Below are 20,366 nucleotides of genomic sequence, written 5' to 3' on the forward strand. Positions count from 1 at the left end.
CATTAACAACATTCGCTTTAATGTGATTATCTCCGAGAATAATGCTGAAACAAAAACTCTTAGCCAAGTCGCAGACTATAATGATCAGAATCTCTTGGCTAAGGCCAATGTTGAGTTATTGTTTTTTTTCCCAATTTTCTACGGGAATAATGTTTTCTCTTGGTGGGGAAACATAAAGAATGAACAAAATTCAATCAGATTATTGTCGACATAATTCTAACACTCGTTATATCGCATTTATCGATACATTCTTTACAACAATTATTGACCATGCTTTATTCAAAGTGGGCCAGAGTTGATTTATCAAGGTTGACGTTTTAAGGACGTTCCCGCGAAAATTTTCCTGTCGATAGATTGTTTTAAATTTTTATTGCAGTCAGATAATGAGTTACTTGTGTCAGAAATGCAAAAAAAAATTTGGGTCACCGACTTTGTTTCAGAAATAAAGCACGTGGAAAACTACCCTGATTTTGCAAAAAATTGGTGCACGTAATTCAGCATGGTCTACTGGGGATTATTGTTAAGAAATATCGAAGGTGAGTCAACGGAGGCAAACGATCTTACTCATATTTTGTAGAAGTGGGTCTGTGGCGTAAATAAATCCACTTGCTACCAACGTTTTCACAAAACTTAACCCAGAGGCGTCTAGCAGGTACGTAGAAAGAGCTGGAACGGCTTGCAGCAGGTGGAAAGTGCAGGAAAACTCGTAGCCAGTAGAATGCTCGTAGTGGGTGAAAAACGAGAAAAACTTGTAGCATTTGAAACCGCCGCAAAAATAAACGAAGCGGAATTCGATAATGTATTTCAATAAACTGTCTTCATTTTTTCGCTAAACGCAGAAAATCGGTAGAGAAAATGATCCATCAAAAGGATAAACAGGGATCACCGAACGTCCAAGATCGTTAAATCCAGGCAAAGCTATAGCAATGGCCATCTGCAGCGCGCGCATCAATGCAGGACGTGGAGTGTGAATTTGCGTGCGCAGTAAGGATGCGCAGAAACAGTTAGCGCGAACGTCCTTAATTAAGCAGGATTCTGTAGGATACCATGCAAGAGAATATGATGTCTATGAAGCCATGCTCACAACGCTGGGTCAAAAAAATCATAAAAAAATTATTTTTCAAGAGGGTAAGCCATGGACTTGGCGGTCCAAAATGAAACACGACCGCAAAATTTAAAGACTAAAGAATGAGCCATAGCAGGGATGGCAGGGAAAATCGTAAATGAAAAACGAAAAACAAAGGTGTGGCCTCCGAAAAGGCGAAAAGACGTCTAGCAGGTACGTAGAAAGAGCTGGAACGGCTTGCAGCAGGTGGAAAGTGCAGGAAAACTCGTAGCCAGTAGAATGCTCGTAGTGGGTGAAAAACGAGAAAAACTTGTAGCGGTAGAAAGCGCGGAAAACTTCAACCAGATAAGAGTCGTAAAAAAGGCGGGAAAACTTGCAACAGATGGAAAGGGCGGCAAAACTTGCGACAGGTGGAAAGGGCGGTAAAACTTGCAACAGGTGGAAAGGGCGGCAAAAGTTAAAGAAAGTAGAAAGCGCTGAGAAACGTTTAGCGGATTAAAGCCGCGTGAAAAGCAATAAAGGCCAAAATTGTGTGTTATCAGGTTTTAGGCCATGAACCTGAATGATAAGAGTGAACTAGAAATAAAGGTCCTGCTTCACCTCCAAAACAAAACCGACCTCCAAATACTTCACCAGCAAAACGAGGACAGATGCAGCCGAACCGACGAGATCCTTCGGGATACTTCGGTTGACCTCGGGCTCGATGAATTTTCTTTACATCTTGCAGGCGTAGTAGTCGTAGTTGAGGGTCTGAATGGGGGGTGGGGGTCCACATGTCGAATGTCGGTTAAAATTTCATTACTTTGTCGGTTCTCGGCTAAAATTTTCGACCTTTGACGGTTGTCGATAAATCTCAGTTAATTGTTTAGTTGCTAGTCGGTAATTTTTTCCTGGTTTTGTCGGCAGTCAGTAATATTTTTCGCCCTTTGTCGCTAGTCGGTTAACCCCATTCAGACCCTCTCTATAGTTAGTGAGTGATCAGTATTCAGTCACGAAAACTATGAAGACTGGACTCTTCTGTAACTTTCCGTAGTCACGAAAAACACTCTTTCCGTGACAAAAAAACGCTCAGGAAAACTCCGATACTTCGCCGGACAAGATTCGAAGCCACGCCCTCACAATACAGCTGTAATAATAAGGCTCATTGTCTGATGGATACAGTCTGGGCTCAGATATCGTTTACGAGCTTGTACAGGGAAATTTAAAAAAATCTATAAGGCAAAAAAAATTTTATACACTGTGCAACTAAAATGGAATTTTAATATAAACGTTAACAATGAATTTAATAAATGTAAATGACACGGTTAGATTGAAAGTGAAACGTCCTGCTTTGAAATAGTTTTCTATAAAGGTAGTGATGAATGGAACTAATTCAAGGCATAGGCGCGAGATCATTTCGATTTATTGCTTCCTATTTACCGTAAAGGATTTTTTCAAGTTTTCATTAGAACTACTATTTGTTTGATTCTATAAGGGGTAACCAAAATTATGATTCATAAGAGATCTGTTTAAATAGTTAAAAAGTTTCTTCGCGAATGCGCATGCTTTTTTGAGTGACCTGGAGTGGTTTAAGAGTAGTAGCGCCGAAACTGCCTTCTTGTAGTTTCGGACCATGTAAACTACTCTTATCGTTCACAGTTGTCGAACAATATCTAACGCTTCACAGCTGCAGAAAACAAGTCACAACCAGTAATTCTTGGCGAAACCTGTTTTGTTTCGTGTCACAATTACAACACGAAAACTTTCACATGAAATTGCAGGACTCCAGCGCCAAAAGCAATAATTTTTCCCTTGGGATAAGGTCTGATAATACAGTGTAGACCATTTTCGTATTCTCGGTGTTGGACTGGAACTAGCATGCAACTGAGGTTAATGCGTGGAGTCTCTTCAAATTCAAATGACATTAATCTCTTTTTAATGATATTTCCCCGCATGAGCCTCTATTGCAAGCTACAATGGGCGACAAAAGCAGTTGAGACACTCTTAGGAAATGACGCTTTTCGATATTTAAGCACTTATTCTATTTTATTTGCATTTAGCGTTAATTCTCTGATACCCTCGATCCCCAAATTCAATGTTGTGTAGGCGCTGTGGTCTGTGCAGTCTAAGAAATAGAAAAATCAACATTGTTTCTGGGAGAAGGGGAGAAAATTTGTCCAAGACGCACGGAAATCGAATTTCACTGCCAAGTGTCTCAACACTCTTGACGTCCGTTGTAGTTCCAGTCGAGAATATGAATATGGACCACAGTATTTCTTGCTCTCTTTAGCCGACGTTTCACATTTATACAATCTTGTAACAAGTTCTACTTTTAAAACTGTACAAATAATTATTTGCTGATAGTACACACAAGTGTGGCACGCTAGTAGTGACATGTCACTTAATCTTGTCTAAGAACTTTGTGTATCTTATCTGATCGCCGTCCTTTTCGTCAAACTCTGTTAAAATGTGATAAATATCTTCCTCATCCAACACCACGTTGCACAGCTCTAACACGTGACGGAATTCTTGAAGCGTGAGAAAATCTTTGTTGTCCTTATCGAGTTTTTTGAAAGCTCGCATAAGATTTATCCATTTTCCTGACAACTGAAAGATAAAAAACGAAACAGAAGGTAAGACAATGCAATGTACCATGCTTGCCGTGATTTTGAGTTTTTTCTTTGTTTGAGTGATAAGAAACATGACTTTACAAAGTCCCGCAGGTTATTTGAGCAGTTAGTGGGGACAAGCGTTGCGTGACTAGCGAGGAGAAGCGTGACGAGCCAAAGATTAGGTTTTACCAGGTGTTCGTAAGATACAGTCGGACTGGGTGTCACTTTCCACAGAGGTTGTCTCGGGACAGCAACAACAACTACTCCTACAAATATCGTTACATAATTACTCCCATCGTAACATAGTTACTCCCTGTTTCTCTTTTGGTTTGACTCAAGTTTAAGATACCGCTGCTGGAAGAGACTATGATCTAAGAGAACACATCCCCGTACACGCCCAATGATTAAAGCGAAAAAAATCCCTTTGGTTAGAATATTTAATCCCCCTTCCTTATGAAGTTTTTTCTTTCATCTTGGTGAACGTAGTAAAACCAAACCTTTACTACTATTACGTCATTAAATTGACCAACCTGGTCTCTTTCTTTAAATATCCTCTCAGTTCGACCACGCGCTAAAATTAGATTCTCTTAGATCATAGTCTCTTGGCTGCTCGTATCCCTGTGGCACTATCACGGTCTACAGAAACCAGAGAGTTCTTTACTCGTAAAAGATCTCTTGGTTGGAATATTTCGCAGCACTATAACAACTTACATATGGATAAGAAAACCAGTTAATACCTTGTCCCTGAGTTTAGCTGTGATAGTCGACAATCCCTTATTTGGTTTTTGAACAACATCATCCATTGGCTACGAAAAGAAAGAGAAAGAAACAAAATTATTCTCAGAGCGTTTCCTCGCATTATTAGATGCAAGCTGCTGTTCCATAGCAACGTGCATTGAATGACCCCGTATCTAACCTCGTATATAGCAGTTGTAGACTTTTGGCACGATTACTCGAGTTCTCGAAGGTCTCTTTTCCTTGTCGGAGCCCTGGCCAAGGTCATCGCGTTGACGTCTCGAGCAAGACGCTTAAATCTCAGTGCCTCTCGCCACACAGTAAAAGAGGGAAACTTGAGATATATACGGGGCAAGGGAATCGGGAAGGGGAGGGAAGGAGGAGGATATTGATCAACCAGATCCCAGTCGCTTCATACCAGAAAACATAGAGGTAAGCCGACTGGACTGGAAAAAACAGACCTCACGCAACCGCGGGACAAGCGCTTGACGACCGTAACTTTTTATCATTTTAGTCCTTATAACATAAAACATAAAAATTCTCCCCAGTGGTTGTTCATATATCCCTTATAATTCTCCTTGGGAGAATTTGATTCTACATCAAGAGATGATCAGCTCCGTCATTCTCCTTAACTCGGCTCTTAAATCTGTTTTAAAAAGGGTTATGAGAGTTAAGAAATTAACCAAGAACCAATTACCAGTTCAGCCTGTGGATGCTTCATAACAGCTTGCATATTGTGTCCATGGCGGTGTGCCCTTCGTTGTTTGGAATACGGTTCTAAAAACTTGATATAGTTTACTCTGTGGAAGTAAAACAGGTGCAAATCAGAAACTTGGGTCTCACTTAGAGTGCTCAGGACGAAACTCCAAACCCTTTAGGACTTCTAACTGTCAAAATATATTTTGGGGTAGCACAAAAAAAAAAAGTAAAACAAAAAAAAACCCACCATCATACTGTTTTGGTGGTCTAAGTCGAATAGAAAGGAAACCAGTTGTTTGTGCCCTTTACACTTTAATAATACACTTAATACACTTAAATAATACACTTTATTAAGCATTTATATGTATTTATATTAAGCATTTATATGTGTTTGCTTATTAGGCGACTAAATGTGTCCTACCATGAATTATGTGCCCTGGGCGGTATTTCGTTTTCACTTGTTGCAGCGCAAACGCAAGCACAAGCGCAAGTACAAGAAAAAGGAAAAATTTTGATCCTTGTGTTTGTGCTTACGCTTGTGTTTATGCATGCGTCAAGGCCGTTGTGTTTGCGCTTGTACTTGCGCTTGTGCTTGCGCTTGTGCTTGCGCTTGTGCTTGCGCTTGTGCTTGCGCTTGTGCTTGCGCTTGTGCTTGCGCTTGTGCTTGCGTCGCTAGTGGAAACCAGGCTTTAAACATGGCGAGTTCCTCTGCATTAAAGTCGGTCTAGTTTTTAGTGGCTTTAGTGGCTTCTTTCAACTTAAATGGTTAACGTTTTACTGAGGCTACGATTGCCGTGGGGTTTTAAAAACCTGTTTTAAAATCATAAGACATGTTTGGTGTCGTTCATCACAACCATAAGCAAGTTGTAAGATAAATCGGTTGTTACTGAGTCGTAAGCTTATTGCATGCGGCAAAGTTAATACCTATAAAGCAATCACAAGACTTTTTTTAGGTTTGGAGAAACTGCTACAAATTTTCTGTTCATCCCCTGCCGCTGAATCCAGCCCGTGGCTAAGGTCAGTAAAGCGTTATGGAACAATGTAAAGGTCCTTCAAAACAAATCTCAGTGGTAATCCTCTCTCCTGAAACGTGACAGATGCAGAGGGTATTCAGAAAACGGTACTGCGTGACCTACCTTCCCTCCTTCTTGGGATCAAACTTGTCACACAACATCTGACTCTCGTAGTCCGTTAGTTCAACACACATATCTTGCAAAATATTCTGTAAAAAAGAAAGATTTTCCCTCTTAGTCAAAAAGAAGTTTGTCTCAGCTAAGTAAAGAACGAAAGTTTGTTAAAAGATCAGAGCGTGACCTAAATGGGCTACATTGATTTGGATTGTCACACAATCTCGTTCGTTACAAAAATCAATGGAAAATTGTGTGACAGCTAACAAGGTAAATTTATGTGTACTAATAGCGCAATATATGGTACTGTAGACGAAATATGACGAGACACTGAAACTTTCCCTGTATTTTAACATAGCTTTTTTAAAGGTGTTTTGACAAGCTTTCCGAGTACACGATAGGAGGTAGCAGGTGGCAGTCTAACTATTTCGTTCAAAGTTGCGATCACCAGTAAATCAAGCGTTCATTGGATCCTTGTAAGTCGACTATCAAACTTAAAAGAGCTCAGTCACAGAATTTCAGTTATTTTGGCCGCGCACAAAATTATCTTTAAATTGAAGGAAACCTGAAAATAGTAGTTAACTAAGATAGAAAAACACCAAAGAGAAAATAAGAAACCATAAAGGAACAAGGATAGTTAAGGATGGAGAAGATTAACACGGATTCCAAACGACGGACTCGAAAAATTTAAGCTTAACTTTTTAAGATGCGGAAACCATGACATGACATAGCTCCCTTAAGCGGATATCTAGGTGACACTTGCACCACAATGACCATAAAGCCTGGAAACTAGGTGGTTCACTTGGTCAACTTACCATGAAGTCTTTTCTCGACACGGTCCCAGTGCCCTGTCGGTCAATGGCGGTGAACTCGTTCCAGAGTGTCTCCCAATGGAAGTCGATGTTGGATTTTAGCAGATGATGCAGTAAGTGCTTGTCACTGTTCAGTTTGTTGGACCGCATCATGAAATCATTGTCACCTCTCTTGGGCGGCGAGACTTTGGCATTAGGAAAAGCTAAGAGACACAAAAACAAGGTCTTAAGGACGTTCGCCCTAATTGTTTCTGCGCATCCTTACTGCGCACGCAAATTCACGCGCCACGTCATGCATGAGAGCGCGCGCTAAGTAATAAAATGAACAATAGGGAACTTAAGCACGCGCGTTTTTGAGACGCGGACGGTAACCGGAAATGAGCAACTTTCACTTTTAACTTGTCCTCACACAACCATATTCACATTGCTAAGTATCTTTTCTTCATTAGAGATGGGTAGTATAAAAAATCTGGGAGACAATACGGTCCTAGCATGCGAAATCTTCTCTTCCTGTTGCCGTCCGCGTCTCAAAACCGCGCGTGCTTAAGCTCTCTAATGATAGGGCAGATGGCCATTGCTATAGTTTTGCCTGGATTTAACGATCTTGGACGTTCGGTGACCCCTACTTTTCTTTCCAGAAACAGATTTCATTTACAATTATCTCCAGATTGTCCAAAACCGAACAAAAAATCAATATGGGAAATTAAAAAAAAAAATTCAAGATTTCTGTCCACGGGACATCGAATCCTGCCATCTTGCGGCTGCAAGGTGTGTGAAACTATGGTCGCCAAATGCGAACTTGTTCTTTAAGAAACCTGACTAAATTCATTCAATAGGTCCACTTAAAACAATATTCGGCAGAGAACATGTCACTTCAAAGATCTAATTGCAATATTTTTGCGCCTATAGACACTAACGCTAACGAAGCCCGATTTTTTCAGATTTAGGGTGTTCTTCCGGGCATGTTCTCTCCAAAACGAGGCCGGTGATCCCCCATTTGTTTTACATTTCTGACATAACTAACTCATCATCTTACAGTGGTAAAAGTCTCAGAAAAAAATCACTGATGGAAAATTTTCGCGCGAACGTCCTTAATCAATGGTACTGATGGCTATTGACTCCTCTCTATAGGGCAAGCTAAATTCATCTCAAAATCTTTTTCACTGGGATGGAGAGATAAGAGAGACGTAATAGAGAGGAGGGCTTATTTTCAATTTCAGGAGTTCATTTCAGCTTGGTAATGTCTTTTGCGGCGGATAAATAGTTTTCAAAGCGTAAAGTTATCACAAAATAGTTTTCGCTCTTTTCATAAATTGTTCTGATTTAGCATCTTGGAAAAATGGGACAATCAATAAAGAAAGGGTTTATTACAGAGGGGGCACTTAATAACAGAGACAAGGGCTCATTATTGAGGGGGTCTAAAATAGAGGGGCGTAATAGAAACCAGCGCAGGGGGGCTTGAAACAGAGTGATGAACAGAGAACAGGGCCCATTAGCTCTGTTTTACCTATTGATGGGCAAGTTTAAGGCTACTGGAATTATCCACCATGGCGAATAGAAAAGACGATATTTGAGCGTTACAGTTGTAGTTCTTCATCGGAGGAAGTGAACGCGGACATAATTTTTCATGCTCTTCTTAAACGAAACAACACTTCTAAGGGCTAACTTGTAAACCAGAAAACTAGCTTAAAACATAGAACTGATTTTTAACGACTAAAAGTGACTAAAAATGTGACAGAAACGTCTCTAGGAAACCCATACAGATGCAACGATTGGTTTCTCTTGCATCTGATTGGCTCAAAAGATGGCATCTCTGCTGTGATGGGTTTTACACCTGTCACAATGACGTTTATAAGAACGTCAATTGAAAGAGCGTTCTCGGAACACACGCAGAATTTAATAACTGTTGTAAAACGAAATAAAGCTACCTGCAGAATCCAGTGAGTAACCAAACGTCCGCACGAACTGCCAATACTCGAGAGAGCCTCTGTGATCTGTAATCAGTGTATCCCAGAGGCGCTTTACCTCATTACGGCTTATAGAAAGACCAAACCTAACAGAGAGAAGCGGACACAAGTGAGAAAGTACTGCTTAGAAAGCATGAAAGTACTGCTTAAAAGGTTTCATTTGAATGATCACACATTAGATTTTCATCCGCAGACTTTTAAGTTAGAACCACCTTGTAGAGAATAATAAACAGTATTGCATGAAAGTACCGCTCTATACCTTTCATTTGAATGGTCACTCACGGCAAATATGAATAAAACAAAAAATAATTCATACATGTAGAGACGAATTTTTGCCTGTTGTGAATTAAACGGCGTGTACAAAGCAACATAACAAGGGGTGCAATGACAGCTCCAAAGGCCGTTGCAATTACGGTGGAAAATGCGAAATCCGATAAAAAAATTCCAAGGCCTACAAAAGTTCTAAGAGTCAAATTATACTTCAAGTAGAAGCAAGGACGTGTAAAACGACTCATTGCTCACTTTTTTAGAAGTTTAATCATCACGTTCTGTGACATTTTCTTGCTGTTCAATTCGTCCAGTTCATAGAAGGCCTGTAAACAATAAGAAAAGAAGTGTTAGGATGATGTTTTCGTGACCGTCACAAGCACGCACGCTTTATGATTGGTTAAAAATAGAAATGATAAGTATTCTACGTGTAAAGTATTCTACAGAGCGTAAACTGGCTATAAAGCGAGTGTAACGCAACATTTTCCCGCGCCTGACGCGGGGTGCAGCACCTTGTTAAGAGTTCTAATTGTTTGATCTTGTTAGTAAACGTGCTGTGATTGGCCAGATGGAAATTTACCTCTCTCCGTAATCGCGCCATCGAGATACATCTTCATTATCACTGTTGCTTAGCAACTTACGAAATACAACCGCTGGCCTAGTCTACAATAAGAATTTTTAATCTGCTGATAAGTATTGTTAATCTTACCTCTTCAAAAGCCTGGTAATTGTTCTGTAGAACTTTCTTGATAAGAGCTTTCAATTCCTCGACACTTCTCCCTTCTTGGCTGTTATATGAATCCATGGTTTTAATTGGTCTAAGTTGTTTCTTCGGTGACATCGGTGGGCTGTCAATTTCCGGTAGAGGAGGGAGACTTTCTTTCCGGTCCACGACACTGGAGCGGTCAAACAGACTTTTGGTTTCACTGTTTTAAAAATGGCGAAAAATAATCGATAAACTATTATGCTGACACCCTTGTAGTTTATTCTAGAAAACGATAAATGGTAATGTAATTTACAAATACGTGTCGAATGAGCAAGGGAAGACCGTTTGATTTGAACGGGAGAGTAGAAAGTCCGGCTTATGTGTTTGCTAATTTAATTAATTACTTTCTTTTTATTGTGACTTAATGTATTCTTATTTATTACAATGCCTGCCTCGATTAGCCTTCGCTAAACGCGGGTAGTGTAAGTTATGATTTGAAACTTGTAATGCCAATAAATAAAACTGTAAATGAAACTGGTAGTGGTAAGGCTGAAAAGTTATAGTTGTTAGTTCAAGAAGGTAAAACTTTTTCGAAACTCTACAAGCCTTAGTAGCAGCTGTGGTCCATTTTCACTGAGAAAACCTACAATTATTCCACTTTTATGTGAACTAGTCTTGGCTTTGCGTTCAACAAACTTTTTTATTGATTCAAAAAATGAAAAGCAAAAATGAGAAGCTCATTCCGTTACCTCTCTCACGCAAATGGTACATTACTTGCAAAATATTTCGGTCGATCTTAATTTTGATAGAAAAAGTGTCCTACAACAAAATCGTCCGAAATTGTAATTTTTTGATTGATTGAAGCGTCCCAAACATTTACAGTACAGTATAAAACTTTTAAGTAACTCCAAAGCTCTTAGTTCCCTTCAAATTGTGTTACTGCTCGTCTCTTCGGTATATCTATAAAACCTTTAGGCTGCGGTAAAACTATCATTTTCACAGATGTTGCTTCAGTCTAAAACGTGTTTTGTAGCCGTTAATTTACTTTAGCTGTGTTTCAGCAGCGTCCGAAATTTGTCCGAAATGAAATAAAGTGTCCGACAAAACATCCGAAATTTTTCGCAAGTAATGTGTGAAAGCCCATGACACTTACAACGTATCAAACTTGGACATGAACTCCACATATTTCACCATCCCGTCACTGTCAATAGGAACTTTTTTCAGAAACAAGTCAAACTCCTGGTCTGTCATGTTCAGTTCAAATCTTCCTTCAATGGCCGCGCGGAACTGTTGCTGGGTCAGAAGTCCAGAATCTCTGCGATCAATGTTACTGAAAAGAAAGATTTTTGTTACATGTTGTAAATTCATCCAAGCAGTATCCCACGCAGCAGGGGCCGTGAGAGAGAGAAAAGGGGGGGGGGTGCTCTCTAAACATTTTCCTGGGGGTCTGGGACTCAGTTCTTTTAAGTCCTTACTCTATTTCAAACCAAAATATGTAATGAACTTCTCCTTCCCTGTGACAGAGATTACTCAAAAATCGACACCCTACACAATAGAAAGAACTTTTAATCCCATACACCTGATAAGGAGCGAAATCCGTGGCACTAGATCACTGACGCTGGGGAGAGACTATGAATGTGCAACAGAGACTTCATATAATACTTACTGGAATGTACCCAACAGTGCCAAGAAGTCCTTTTGAAATGAATCCATGATCCTAGCTTCTATCGCTGAAGTTGTTGAATAATTACTTCCAACTTCACTGTGATGGTATCTGGTAAAAGAAGCTTACGATAAGTGTTGTGAAAGTAATGGAAATTCTACATTCTTGATTCTCTCCTACCCAGGAGAGATGCTTCGTTTGGTGGGAACATTTTAGCAAATCTTTGAGACAAAAAAACGAGAGAAAAGATCTCACCAAAAGAGTGCTACATCCCAGCTACAGAGCGCGGTTTTCACGACAGTCGACGACAGTGTTCCGAAACAAACAGAAATGTTGTAAAAAAAAACCTTATTGGGATAAACAAAACATGAGAACAGAAAAAAAAAAAAAGAACATTGTCATATTTCTGATGGATATAAAAATACCTGTGTAGTGGATTAGCTAAAATCTTGTGAGGCATTCCCTGTTCACTGCGATCCTGGAAGCGACGAAGAAACTCCTTGTAAGAAATCTTGCCATTGGATGCTTCCACACCGCATCTACGAAAAAAAGGATGTTTGATGTTTAAGAAAACACGCGTACGACCAGGACAAACACAATTATAATGAACAACCGTAGCTTTATTTCTTCCTTTACTTAGTTCTTATTAACCGAGCAGGAAGTCTGTATGGGAGAATCTTGACCGAGGTCGTGAGTGCAGACCGAACGCAGTGAGGTCTGTACACACGACCGAGGTCAAGATTCTCCCATACAGACCGACTAAGCTCGATTAATAAGATGTTTATTATTCGACGCAAACAAGAACAATTTAATTCGTTTACTGTAACTGGTTTGTGCTAGCTGACATTTTGCTTGCGAACGGCGATGAGCTGAATTTAATTCTGCAAAAAAATTTGCTCGTCCTCTTTACTTTTTTTTTTTCTCAGCAGGCTTTTTGGTACTTCCATAAATAAATATTGTTAGATGAAAATAGTCACTGATTTTGCATTTTAATTTGCAACTTTTTCACTGCAAAACATTACCGGTCTAGATGCCGGTCTAGATGAGAAAATCTAGACCGCTTTCAACATCGATTTCAGCCAATCAAATTCGTGAATTTGGTAGTTCCCAGTCCTTGTGAGACAGAGCCACGTAGTAATACTGAGACATGATATTGTTCCAACTTGAATAATAGTCCCAAGAATGCCTACTACTCTTTATAAAAGGCGCGTAAATCAAAAAACCGAATTGTGATATCCACGAGGTATCCATGAAATTCCGACTTTTTAATCAACTGCCTCACAAAATGGTAGATTTGTACGATGAGTTCCGACTCTTTTTGGCCAATCACAAAACAGGACAAACACTTGGAAGGTTGTCATAACAACTTGACAGAAACTCCGTCCTGTTATATAGCTGAAATTTTCACCCCAATAGTGCGCGCGTTCTCTTGGCTACTCCGGCGTCACATGACATGTCACAATGAACCCGTTTCGCGCCAGTGAACTGTCACGCGCGAATGTTGAGAGAAGAACGCCGTTACAGGAAACTAAGATGAAAAAGTGAATTGATATCAGTTTTCTATTGTTTTTTTTTTTCAAGAAAGAAAGACAGGCTTTAAAACAAGCTGCCAGACTTGTTCAATTTGATATAACAACCTTGGGCGTGTGTAACCAAATATCCCTCTTTTCATCGCTTCAGTTCACTTTTGAAAATAGTAATTTTTAGCAAAACTAGACCAGGTTTCTATCAATAAAAATACATATCTTGGGTTCGACTTTTCGAGGTCAACAATGCCCCTTCAACATGCATTTATTTACACACTGTAGGAAAAGTCAGCAAATCTTAAAATCACTTGCTTTATTTACAAACCTCGCCAGAAAGTCATCCAATTGCTTGTCAGTACTCAAGCGTAATCCAAAATCTTCCATGACACGTCTGAACTCATCACGACTCACTTTCCCAATCCTGTCTAAATCCAACTCCATGAAAGCGTGCTTCATGTCGGAGAAACCTTCTCTGAATTTCCTCTTCAACCACCTCTCCACGTCTAAAGAATGCTTCCTTTCCACTTCAAGCTTCCTCGGAGAGCTTGATTCTTCTCTCGAGCCCGTATCCCTCATGGCAATGCCAAGCTTGCTCATCAGTCTCTCCGCACGAATCGTTCCGTAGTTCTCAGTATCGTATTTAAGCCAGAGTTTTTCGAACTCCTCATCCTCCATGTAGAATCCCATTTTGTTGAGGGCGTTTCTCAGCTCGGGTTTGAGGATTCGTCCCGAACCTCCCGGGTTCATTTGCGGGATGAGATCGGCCACGTCCAAAAACCTAATGGTAAAAACAGCAGTGTTTTTCATTCATCATGTAAGCTTAGCAAACAATATCTTTAACATGTACGTAAACTAGAACTCGATTTAAGGTTTTACCGTGTGGCAATAAATTTTTGCGCGAGATAATTTTTGCGAATCGACGATTTTTTGTATTTCGCAGTCATTAGACTCTGTCTACACTATGCCAGAGAAACCTGAAATCGCAGCTTCTTTTCTTCGGTTAGGCCGATAACGTCCACACTAATCCGGAGAAATTGTCCCCCTAACACGAAGCTTTTCGAAAACAATCTTCAAACCGGAGGAATTTAAGAACGCCGGCTTTGCGTTAGAGTGTGGACTGAAAACATTTTGAAAAGGGAACTTTTGGAAAAGGATGACGTCACGATAAGTGACAAATCGTAACCCAAAAGGTTGCACCCAAGCATTTCTGCCGCCTCAGTGTGATTGTTGCGTTTTCAATTTTTTTTCCGACGTAGTGTGGACGGAAACATTTGATGCGTTTTCAAGTTTCTCCGCCGTTGTGTGGCCGGGGCTTAAGGGTAATAGTCAGAATGTACCTCTGTTTAGCTTTTTCCTTAAGGTGCGCGTGCACTTGTGCAGCGGACATGTATTTCAAGTCTGGCTTCTCCAGTTCCAGCCAAGCTGGACCTTCATCCGCTTTCTAAAGAGAAGGATAAAAAAGTAAGACAATGCTATTAGTCCCATCTTCAGTAGATTGTTCACAGCCTCTCCGTTTTTTCACCGCAAATAAACACCCCCCTCCTCCCTCCCGTCCCCGCTTCCATTCGGGCTTTGGGTTAGCGCGTTCAACGATCGGAGAAAAATACGAGAAAATAGAGAGTTTGCAGTTCTGAACAGCTCACGACTTCAGCACAAGAAGTTGACTTCAAAAGACTGGCTTACAGATATTGAATTGTCACAGAAACTTCATGCCCATGAGTTCACGAGATTGATTTGTTTTTCACGAATGTACGCATGCTTTAGTTGAAAAAAGAAAAAAAAAAAGAAAAAAAGATCAAAAATGACAGGCACCACATCCTTAACAACTACAAAATAATAAAACCAATTATAGTCCATCAAATATTTTTGCTCGCGCGCGATTGGTCTAAACGGGTTACGGGACTGAATATTTCCCAGCGAACACTGGGGAATATCCCAGTGATATTCCCCAATTTTCAAAACCGCGCGTGTTGCGAAAAATATTTGAAGGATAATAAACACAATAGCCTCCAGTTGGCTCGAAAACATGCTCGGATATTTGTCCTTGGACATAGTCTGCTCCTCAAAGCTCACAGTTTTCCACGAGCTACGCTCTCGGAAAACTGTTCGCTTCTCGGAACAGATAATGTTCGCGGACAAATATCCGGACAATATCCGAGCATGTTTTCGCGTCAAATGAAGGCTATTGTTTATTTATTTTTTTAAAGATAAAAAGTGCAGGGCTTGAATACTCGGGATACGTTGGCCAAACACCATCAACAACAGTGATTTGTGGCAAAGAACTAACCAGTTGACTGCTGATGCTGAGATCTTAAAGAAACGTTAAAGATGGATTGTCCACACTCTCCGCAAACCCCCCAGGAAGGGCTTTAGGTGTTAGGTAGTAAGTAGGTAGGCCCTTTACATGTAATGCCAAAAAGGGGTATGTCTTAGTCTTTTGTGGGGGATTACTCTGTAGTCACTTGAAAACAAAAAGGAGTGAACAACAGCCTACATGTACTTCTTACCTTTGGTGGCCTGAAGGAAGCATAAAACTCATCATATGATATCATCTTTTTGTGGTCCAGTCTTAATCTGCAAGAAAGATCAAGGTAAAGTTATCATATGGCATTTGTAGTAATACTAAACAGTGAGGGCACGAATGGTGTCAGCTACATGACTACCAACAGTAACAATATAATTGTATGATATACAATCACTAACTAACGGTCAATAACCTGTTCTACATGTATCCAGTTTTTTTTTCATGAAAACATTATCCAGGAGTTTCACCATTAAATAATCATTTCATTTATCGTTGTACAGTGTAAGTCAATCAAGAGAATTCAAAATGAACTCACCGAACCATCAGTTTGTTAAACTGGCTCAAACTGATCGACCGTGATAAGAAGTTCTGTAAAATCCTTGCCAGAGTTTCTCTGTGTGATGAAAGAACAATAATCATGACAAAAATAATTTTCAAAACAATGGAAGTCACTTATACGTCTATTTAGCCAATCAATTTTTCAATGAATTGATTTTTCAATCCAGTATTTGAATGAATGCTTACAAGTAAATTCCTGCACTGGTAAACATGCTATGAACTGTAATCTTTAGTTAGTAGCCTGATTCTCAGACGGTCCAGGTTGCTTGCGGCCAAGCATCAAGAGAGAGTGTGTGGCCATGAGTGACCTGCCCATCTGAGAATCAGGCTATCACCTTAGGGACAGACCATTGTTTATTTGATAGCAGGGGGTGGGGGGAGGGGGGGGGGGTTGGGCAATTTTGTGGGGCATGAATTTTTTTCTCACTTTTAGGTTGTATATAATTTTCTTTGGGTGGGCACCAACTTGCACAATAATTTTTTTTTACATCAAAAATAGGACCAGGATAGTAGAAAGCACTTGCTTGATTTTTTTTTTACCCCCGTGGATCCCCTTGCACAATTTTTTTTCAGCCATTTTTGCTGTGTAGGATCTTTTTTTGAAATTGCCCAGCACCCCCTCAAAAAAAAAAACAAAACAAAACAAAACAAAAAAAAAAACAGTCCAGCACAAAAGTGATAGTTCAAAGCATGTTACATTACATGGCATGTCTACCTGAGTGTAGAAATTTACTTGTACGTTAGTTCTATATTTCAAGAGGGAGAGAAGTTTCAAAAGACAGTGGGTTTTAAGAAAAGTATGCGGCTTCCAGCTAAAAACAAGAATTTTTAGGGAGGTGGAATTTAAACCAAGATACTTTTCCATGGGCGTGGTCTGTTTGCTGGAAAAATATCTTTTGTTGTTGTTTGTTGGATTACACACAATTACACGTGGCACGAAGGAGATGGCACTGGTAATCCATGTACCTGCTAACTATTCCTTTGGCTTCTGGATCAGATTCTTTGAAAGTGTTCTTGATTGTGTAATATCCAGTTTTCATCTTCTCTCTTAATATATATTCAATCTACAAGTAACCCGAGACAAAATAAAACAAACAATGGGTTACCAGATATAATTTATTACATAAATAACATTACATGATATAAAGTTGATTGATTGATTCATATATGTAAACATCATAAAATAATTTGTATTAATTATAATTCATTGACACTTAATAAATAAATTCCATTACACAATGGAAAAGAAAAATCAACATCCTTAGCAAGTGATACAGCTGCTCAAATATGATTCAAAACTTCAAACATCCAGTCCTTGATTTCTTTTGTAAGGCTAAGAGGAGTGGGACATTGGGGTTTGCTGTATTGGACGATTTTTCTTGCAGTATTTAGGTAATTTTAATCTCAAATTGTGGTACTATGGTATTCTCCGAGCCTGAAGAGTGTGATTTTTTAGAATTTTGGATGGTATTAAAAAATAACCTCCGAGTCCTCTAACATTTTCCGAGCCTTTTCCTGTTGGTAAGATATTTTTTGCTAATTATTAGCTAGCATGGCAATGGATGCTACTTATTTTGTGTATACTTTTTGTCTAAATCAAGAATTACCAGACTTAACATTCATTAACAAATTCCTAATTGTTATTTCTGTGTTATAAATGTTCTAAACTTGACATACAGAGTAGTGCTTTCAGTATAACATTGAGTTTCGACTTGGTATTAAAGTTCTGCGGTATTTGGCAATTTTTTTTTTTTTTGCATTATTGCGCCATTTGCCAATTTTTTTTTGTAGTATTGCGGTGTTCAGAACCCCCCCAATGTCCCCCTCTAAGAGAGTCTGAGGCTAGTCCTCTCTATTATGGTGTTACCATCTCTAAGTATTTATCATTCACTGCCAGTAACAAGTCATGACGTACCTCATCAACTGAAGCTTTGTCTGGACCTTGTAGTGATGATGCCGCACTGTTTAGTCGAGACAGACGGCTCTCTGCTCGACTAGCCATGTCAGCACGGCTCCCTAATGTAACAAAGGATAATATAAATTCAAGAAATACTAGCAAACATTTTAAGTACCCCACAAAGCAATACTAATTGCACTTTTTTCAGAAAAATTTTTATAAGAAATTACCGTAATAATTATTATATATCTACATGTGACTAATAGCATGTACAATTTTCTGAGAAAAATACGAGGAGGCCAGCTTATCCAAATAGCTGATTATATAATAAATTTAGAAATAAATGTGGTAAAAATGGCCAATGATCTGGTTAATCAGTGGCTTGTTGTTATAACAATATCTCGGTCCAGATATCAACATTGATTTGCCACAAACATATAGACAAAAACCAACTCAGAAGAGTAAAAACGAGTTGAGAAGTCACACCCTAAATACCAACTTTCTTTAGTTCATTTACATGTAACCGTCCCATGTCTCATAATATTGTGTACATAGAAGAAGGTTGCGAGCGGGTAAATAAATAATATTTATCTCATGGGCTATATTTGTTTACATTTTCAAATGACTTTCCGCACGAATTTTCTAACAGATCGACGACATTTACGTTAATAAATGGAAAGCATATTTATACTAATTCCAATTATGGCCATACACTGACAGGTGTTACGACTAGAAGTGAAGCAGATGTTGCTACAAACAAAAGGAGATATTCGCTTTATGTGGCTCGATGATTAACTACCATTAAAAACGATCCCTATATGTTGCTTTCAACTGGCATATGGAGTAACTGTTATTAAACCACAAAGGAGAAAACGCGTTGAAAAAAATCACCATAGCCCTCAACATTTAGCCCTTTTTCTTCCGGAGCAGAAAAAATTCATTTGTAACAAATCTCTATTGTAGGACAAGCACGTTTCGATATAATTTTCACGTTCATAAAATAGCGATAGGAGTGCTCCGTTCTATTTAGTTGTGGGTTGGAGGGTCATAATTAGTTAAATAACACTATCTTTTGAAGTCCTTGGTCGCCTCTTAGAGAAATTCAAGAAATGTAAGCATGATAAAATATATAGGCATCACAGATTTCACTGACAAGGCAAAGAATCGAAGACTTACCGAAAATTGGAATACTCGGTTTGTTAGGGTCTTCGGCTCGCTTCACCTCCACACCTTCTGGAATACCCACAAATCCATTATTTCTCGGGCTGTGTTGTCCTCCAAAACCGTTCGAAGACCGTGTTAGCCTCCAAGGCACTTGATCTGCTGTTATCGGTCGTAAGGCGTTGAGTTTCCCTCGGTCAAAATCTTGAGCGAAAGTCAAACTTTGCCGTGAAGCCACGCGAGATCCGTCCCGAGACAAACCTCTCACGTTTAAATTTGTAGGATCATCCATTCTCAACAAAGGATGGGGTATGGCTGGAAGGTTAGTCGTAGCCATTTTGATGTAGTTTTCTCCTCGAAAAAGCTTGCGTTGCCGTTCTCGTCACACCATTCGTTCCAAAATGGCTAACAGCGTAACATTAGACGAGTTGTTCAGCGAGACTAGCGGTGTGCATAAACTGTCTGGTTGCTATGCAACTAATCTCGCGGTCGAGTGACTTTCTCGTGTCGATAGAGAATGTAAATATTAATTATTCACCTCTAGACATTTTTTTGACACTTGACTCTTGATTTTCCGATAAATTAATTGTCTCCTTCAATCCAGGATTTCTTACAAATAATAGTGGCAATGCATTTATATCAGAAAATAAATATACTTGGGAAATATATCAAGTTTTCCATGCGTTTTACAGATGCATAATTATGAGTCGGTATCCGTCCCAATTAAAAATTCCCTACAAAAGCAAATATTTGCCTAAATATGATATAAGTGCATGAAATAACAATTTCAGAAGGACTGAGCACACGTAAATTAAAACCGTTGGCTTTCCCAGATCAAACTATTCCCATCAAAGATTCTGTAGTTTGAAAAGCTGAAAAGAACTTTCAACAACGTTTACTAAGAACGATCCTTTACTGATATTCTAACAATGAAATATGCTAGTTATAATAAGACTCATATTTACCTTATAAAGTATTAGATATACGCTTATGTTCATTGTAAAGATTTTACAAAATAAAAAAAATGCAGATTTCTCAGTGTGATCTTTCTCTAAGTCATTGGCCACTATAATTTATATCCATCACTACCATCTCCCCGTTGACGAGTGAAGTCGTAATTTACCCCCTGGGAAAAAAGATAAATAAACCTTAATTTTATTTACCGCTGTACCCTGGCAAAATATAAATCGCGCCGGAAGGGCAACGAAAAAATAACTTCTGTCCCATTTTAAAGAGACTTTCTTCGCACAATTATTTACAGATTTAATCCTCAAGCGATTTTGTTT

The 20,366-nt window shown here is 39.2% G+C and overlaps 1 protein-coding gene across 1 annotated transcript; it reads right to left on the reverse strand.

Moving 5' to 3' along the window:
- Positions 1-2,306: 2,306 nt before the first annotated feature.
- On the reverse strand, positions 2,307-19,860 carry LOC110040339 (EF-hand calcium-binding domain-containing protein 6-like). Its single transcript, XM_020745557.2, has 18 exons — positions 19,096-19,860; positions 17,938-18,038; positions 16,989-17,086; positions 16,000-16,077; positions 15,667-15,733; positions 14,497-14,600; positions 13,485-13,937; positions 12,059-12,172; positions 11,637-11,744; positions 11,124-11,300; positions 9,974-10,190; positions 9,520-9,590; positions 8,959-9,083; positions 7,034-7,233; positions 6,228-6,313; positions 5,090-5,192; positions 4,395-4,463; positions 2,307-3,652 (listed from the first exon to the last, which is right to left on the reverse strand). Exons 1-18 carry the CDS (start codon positions 19,415-19,417, stop codon positions 3,443-3,445), a joined length of 2,703 nt encoding a protein of 900 aa, XP_020601216.2. The 5' UTR covers positions 19,418-19,860; the 3' UTR covers positions 2,307-3,442.
- Positions 19,861-20,366: the final 506 nt, after the last annotated feature.

Source organism: Orbicella faveolata, unplaced genomic scaffold (assembly GCF_042242905.1).
Source record: "Orbicella faveolata isolate gen_17 unplaced genomic scaffold, um_ofav_v1 contig_46, whole genome shotgun sequence".
NCBI lineage: Eukaryota > Metazoa > Cnidaria > Anthozoa > Scleractinia > Merulinidae > Orbicella > Orbicella faveolata.

What these genes read in the sequence shown, in the direction of transcription:
- LOC110040339 (XM_020745557.2), bottom strand. Translation starts at nt 19,417, where the DNA reads ATGGCTACGACTAACCTTCCAGCCATACCCCATCCTTTGTTGAGAATG. An exon ending in GCACTGTTGGGTACATTCCA is followed by an intron (nt 11,301 to 11,636) that starts GTAAGTATTATA and finishes CTTTCTTTTCAG; the next exon opens with TAACATTGATCGCAGAGATT. An exon ending in GATCCCAAGAAGGAGGGAAG is followed by an intron (nt 5,193 to 6,227) that starts GTAGGTCACGCA and finishes TTACTTCCACAG; the next exon opens with AGTAAACTATATCAAGTTTT.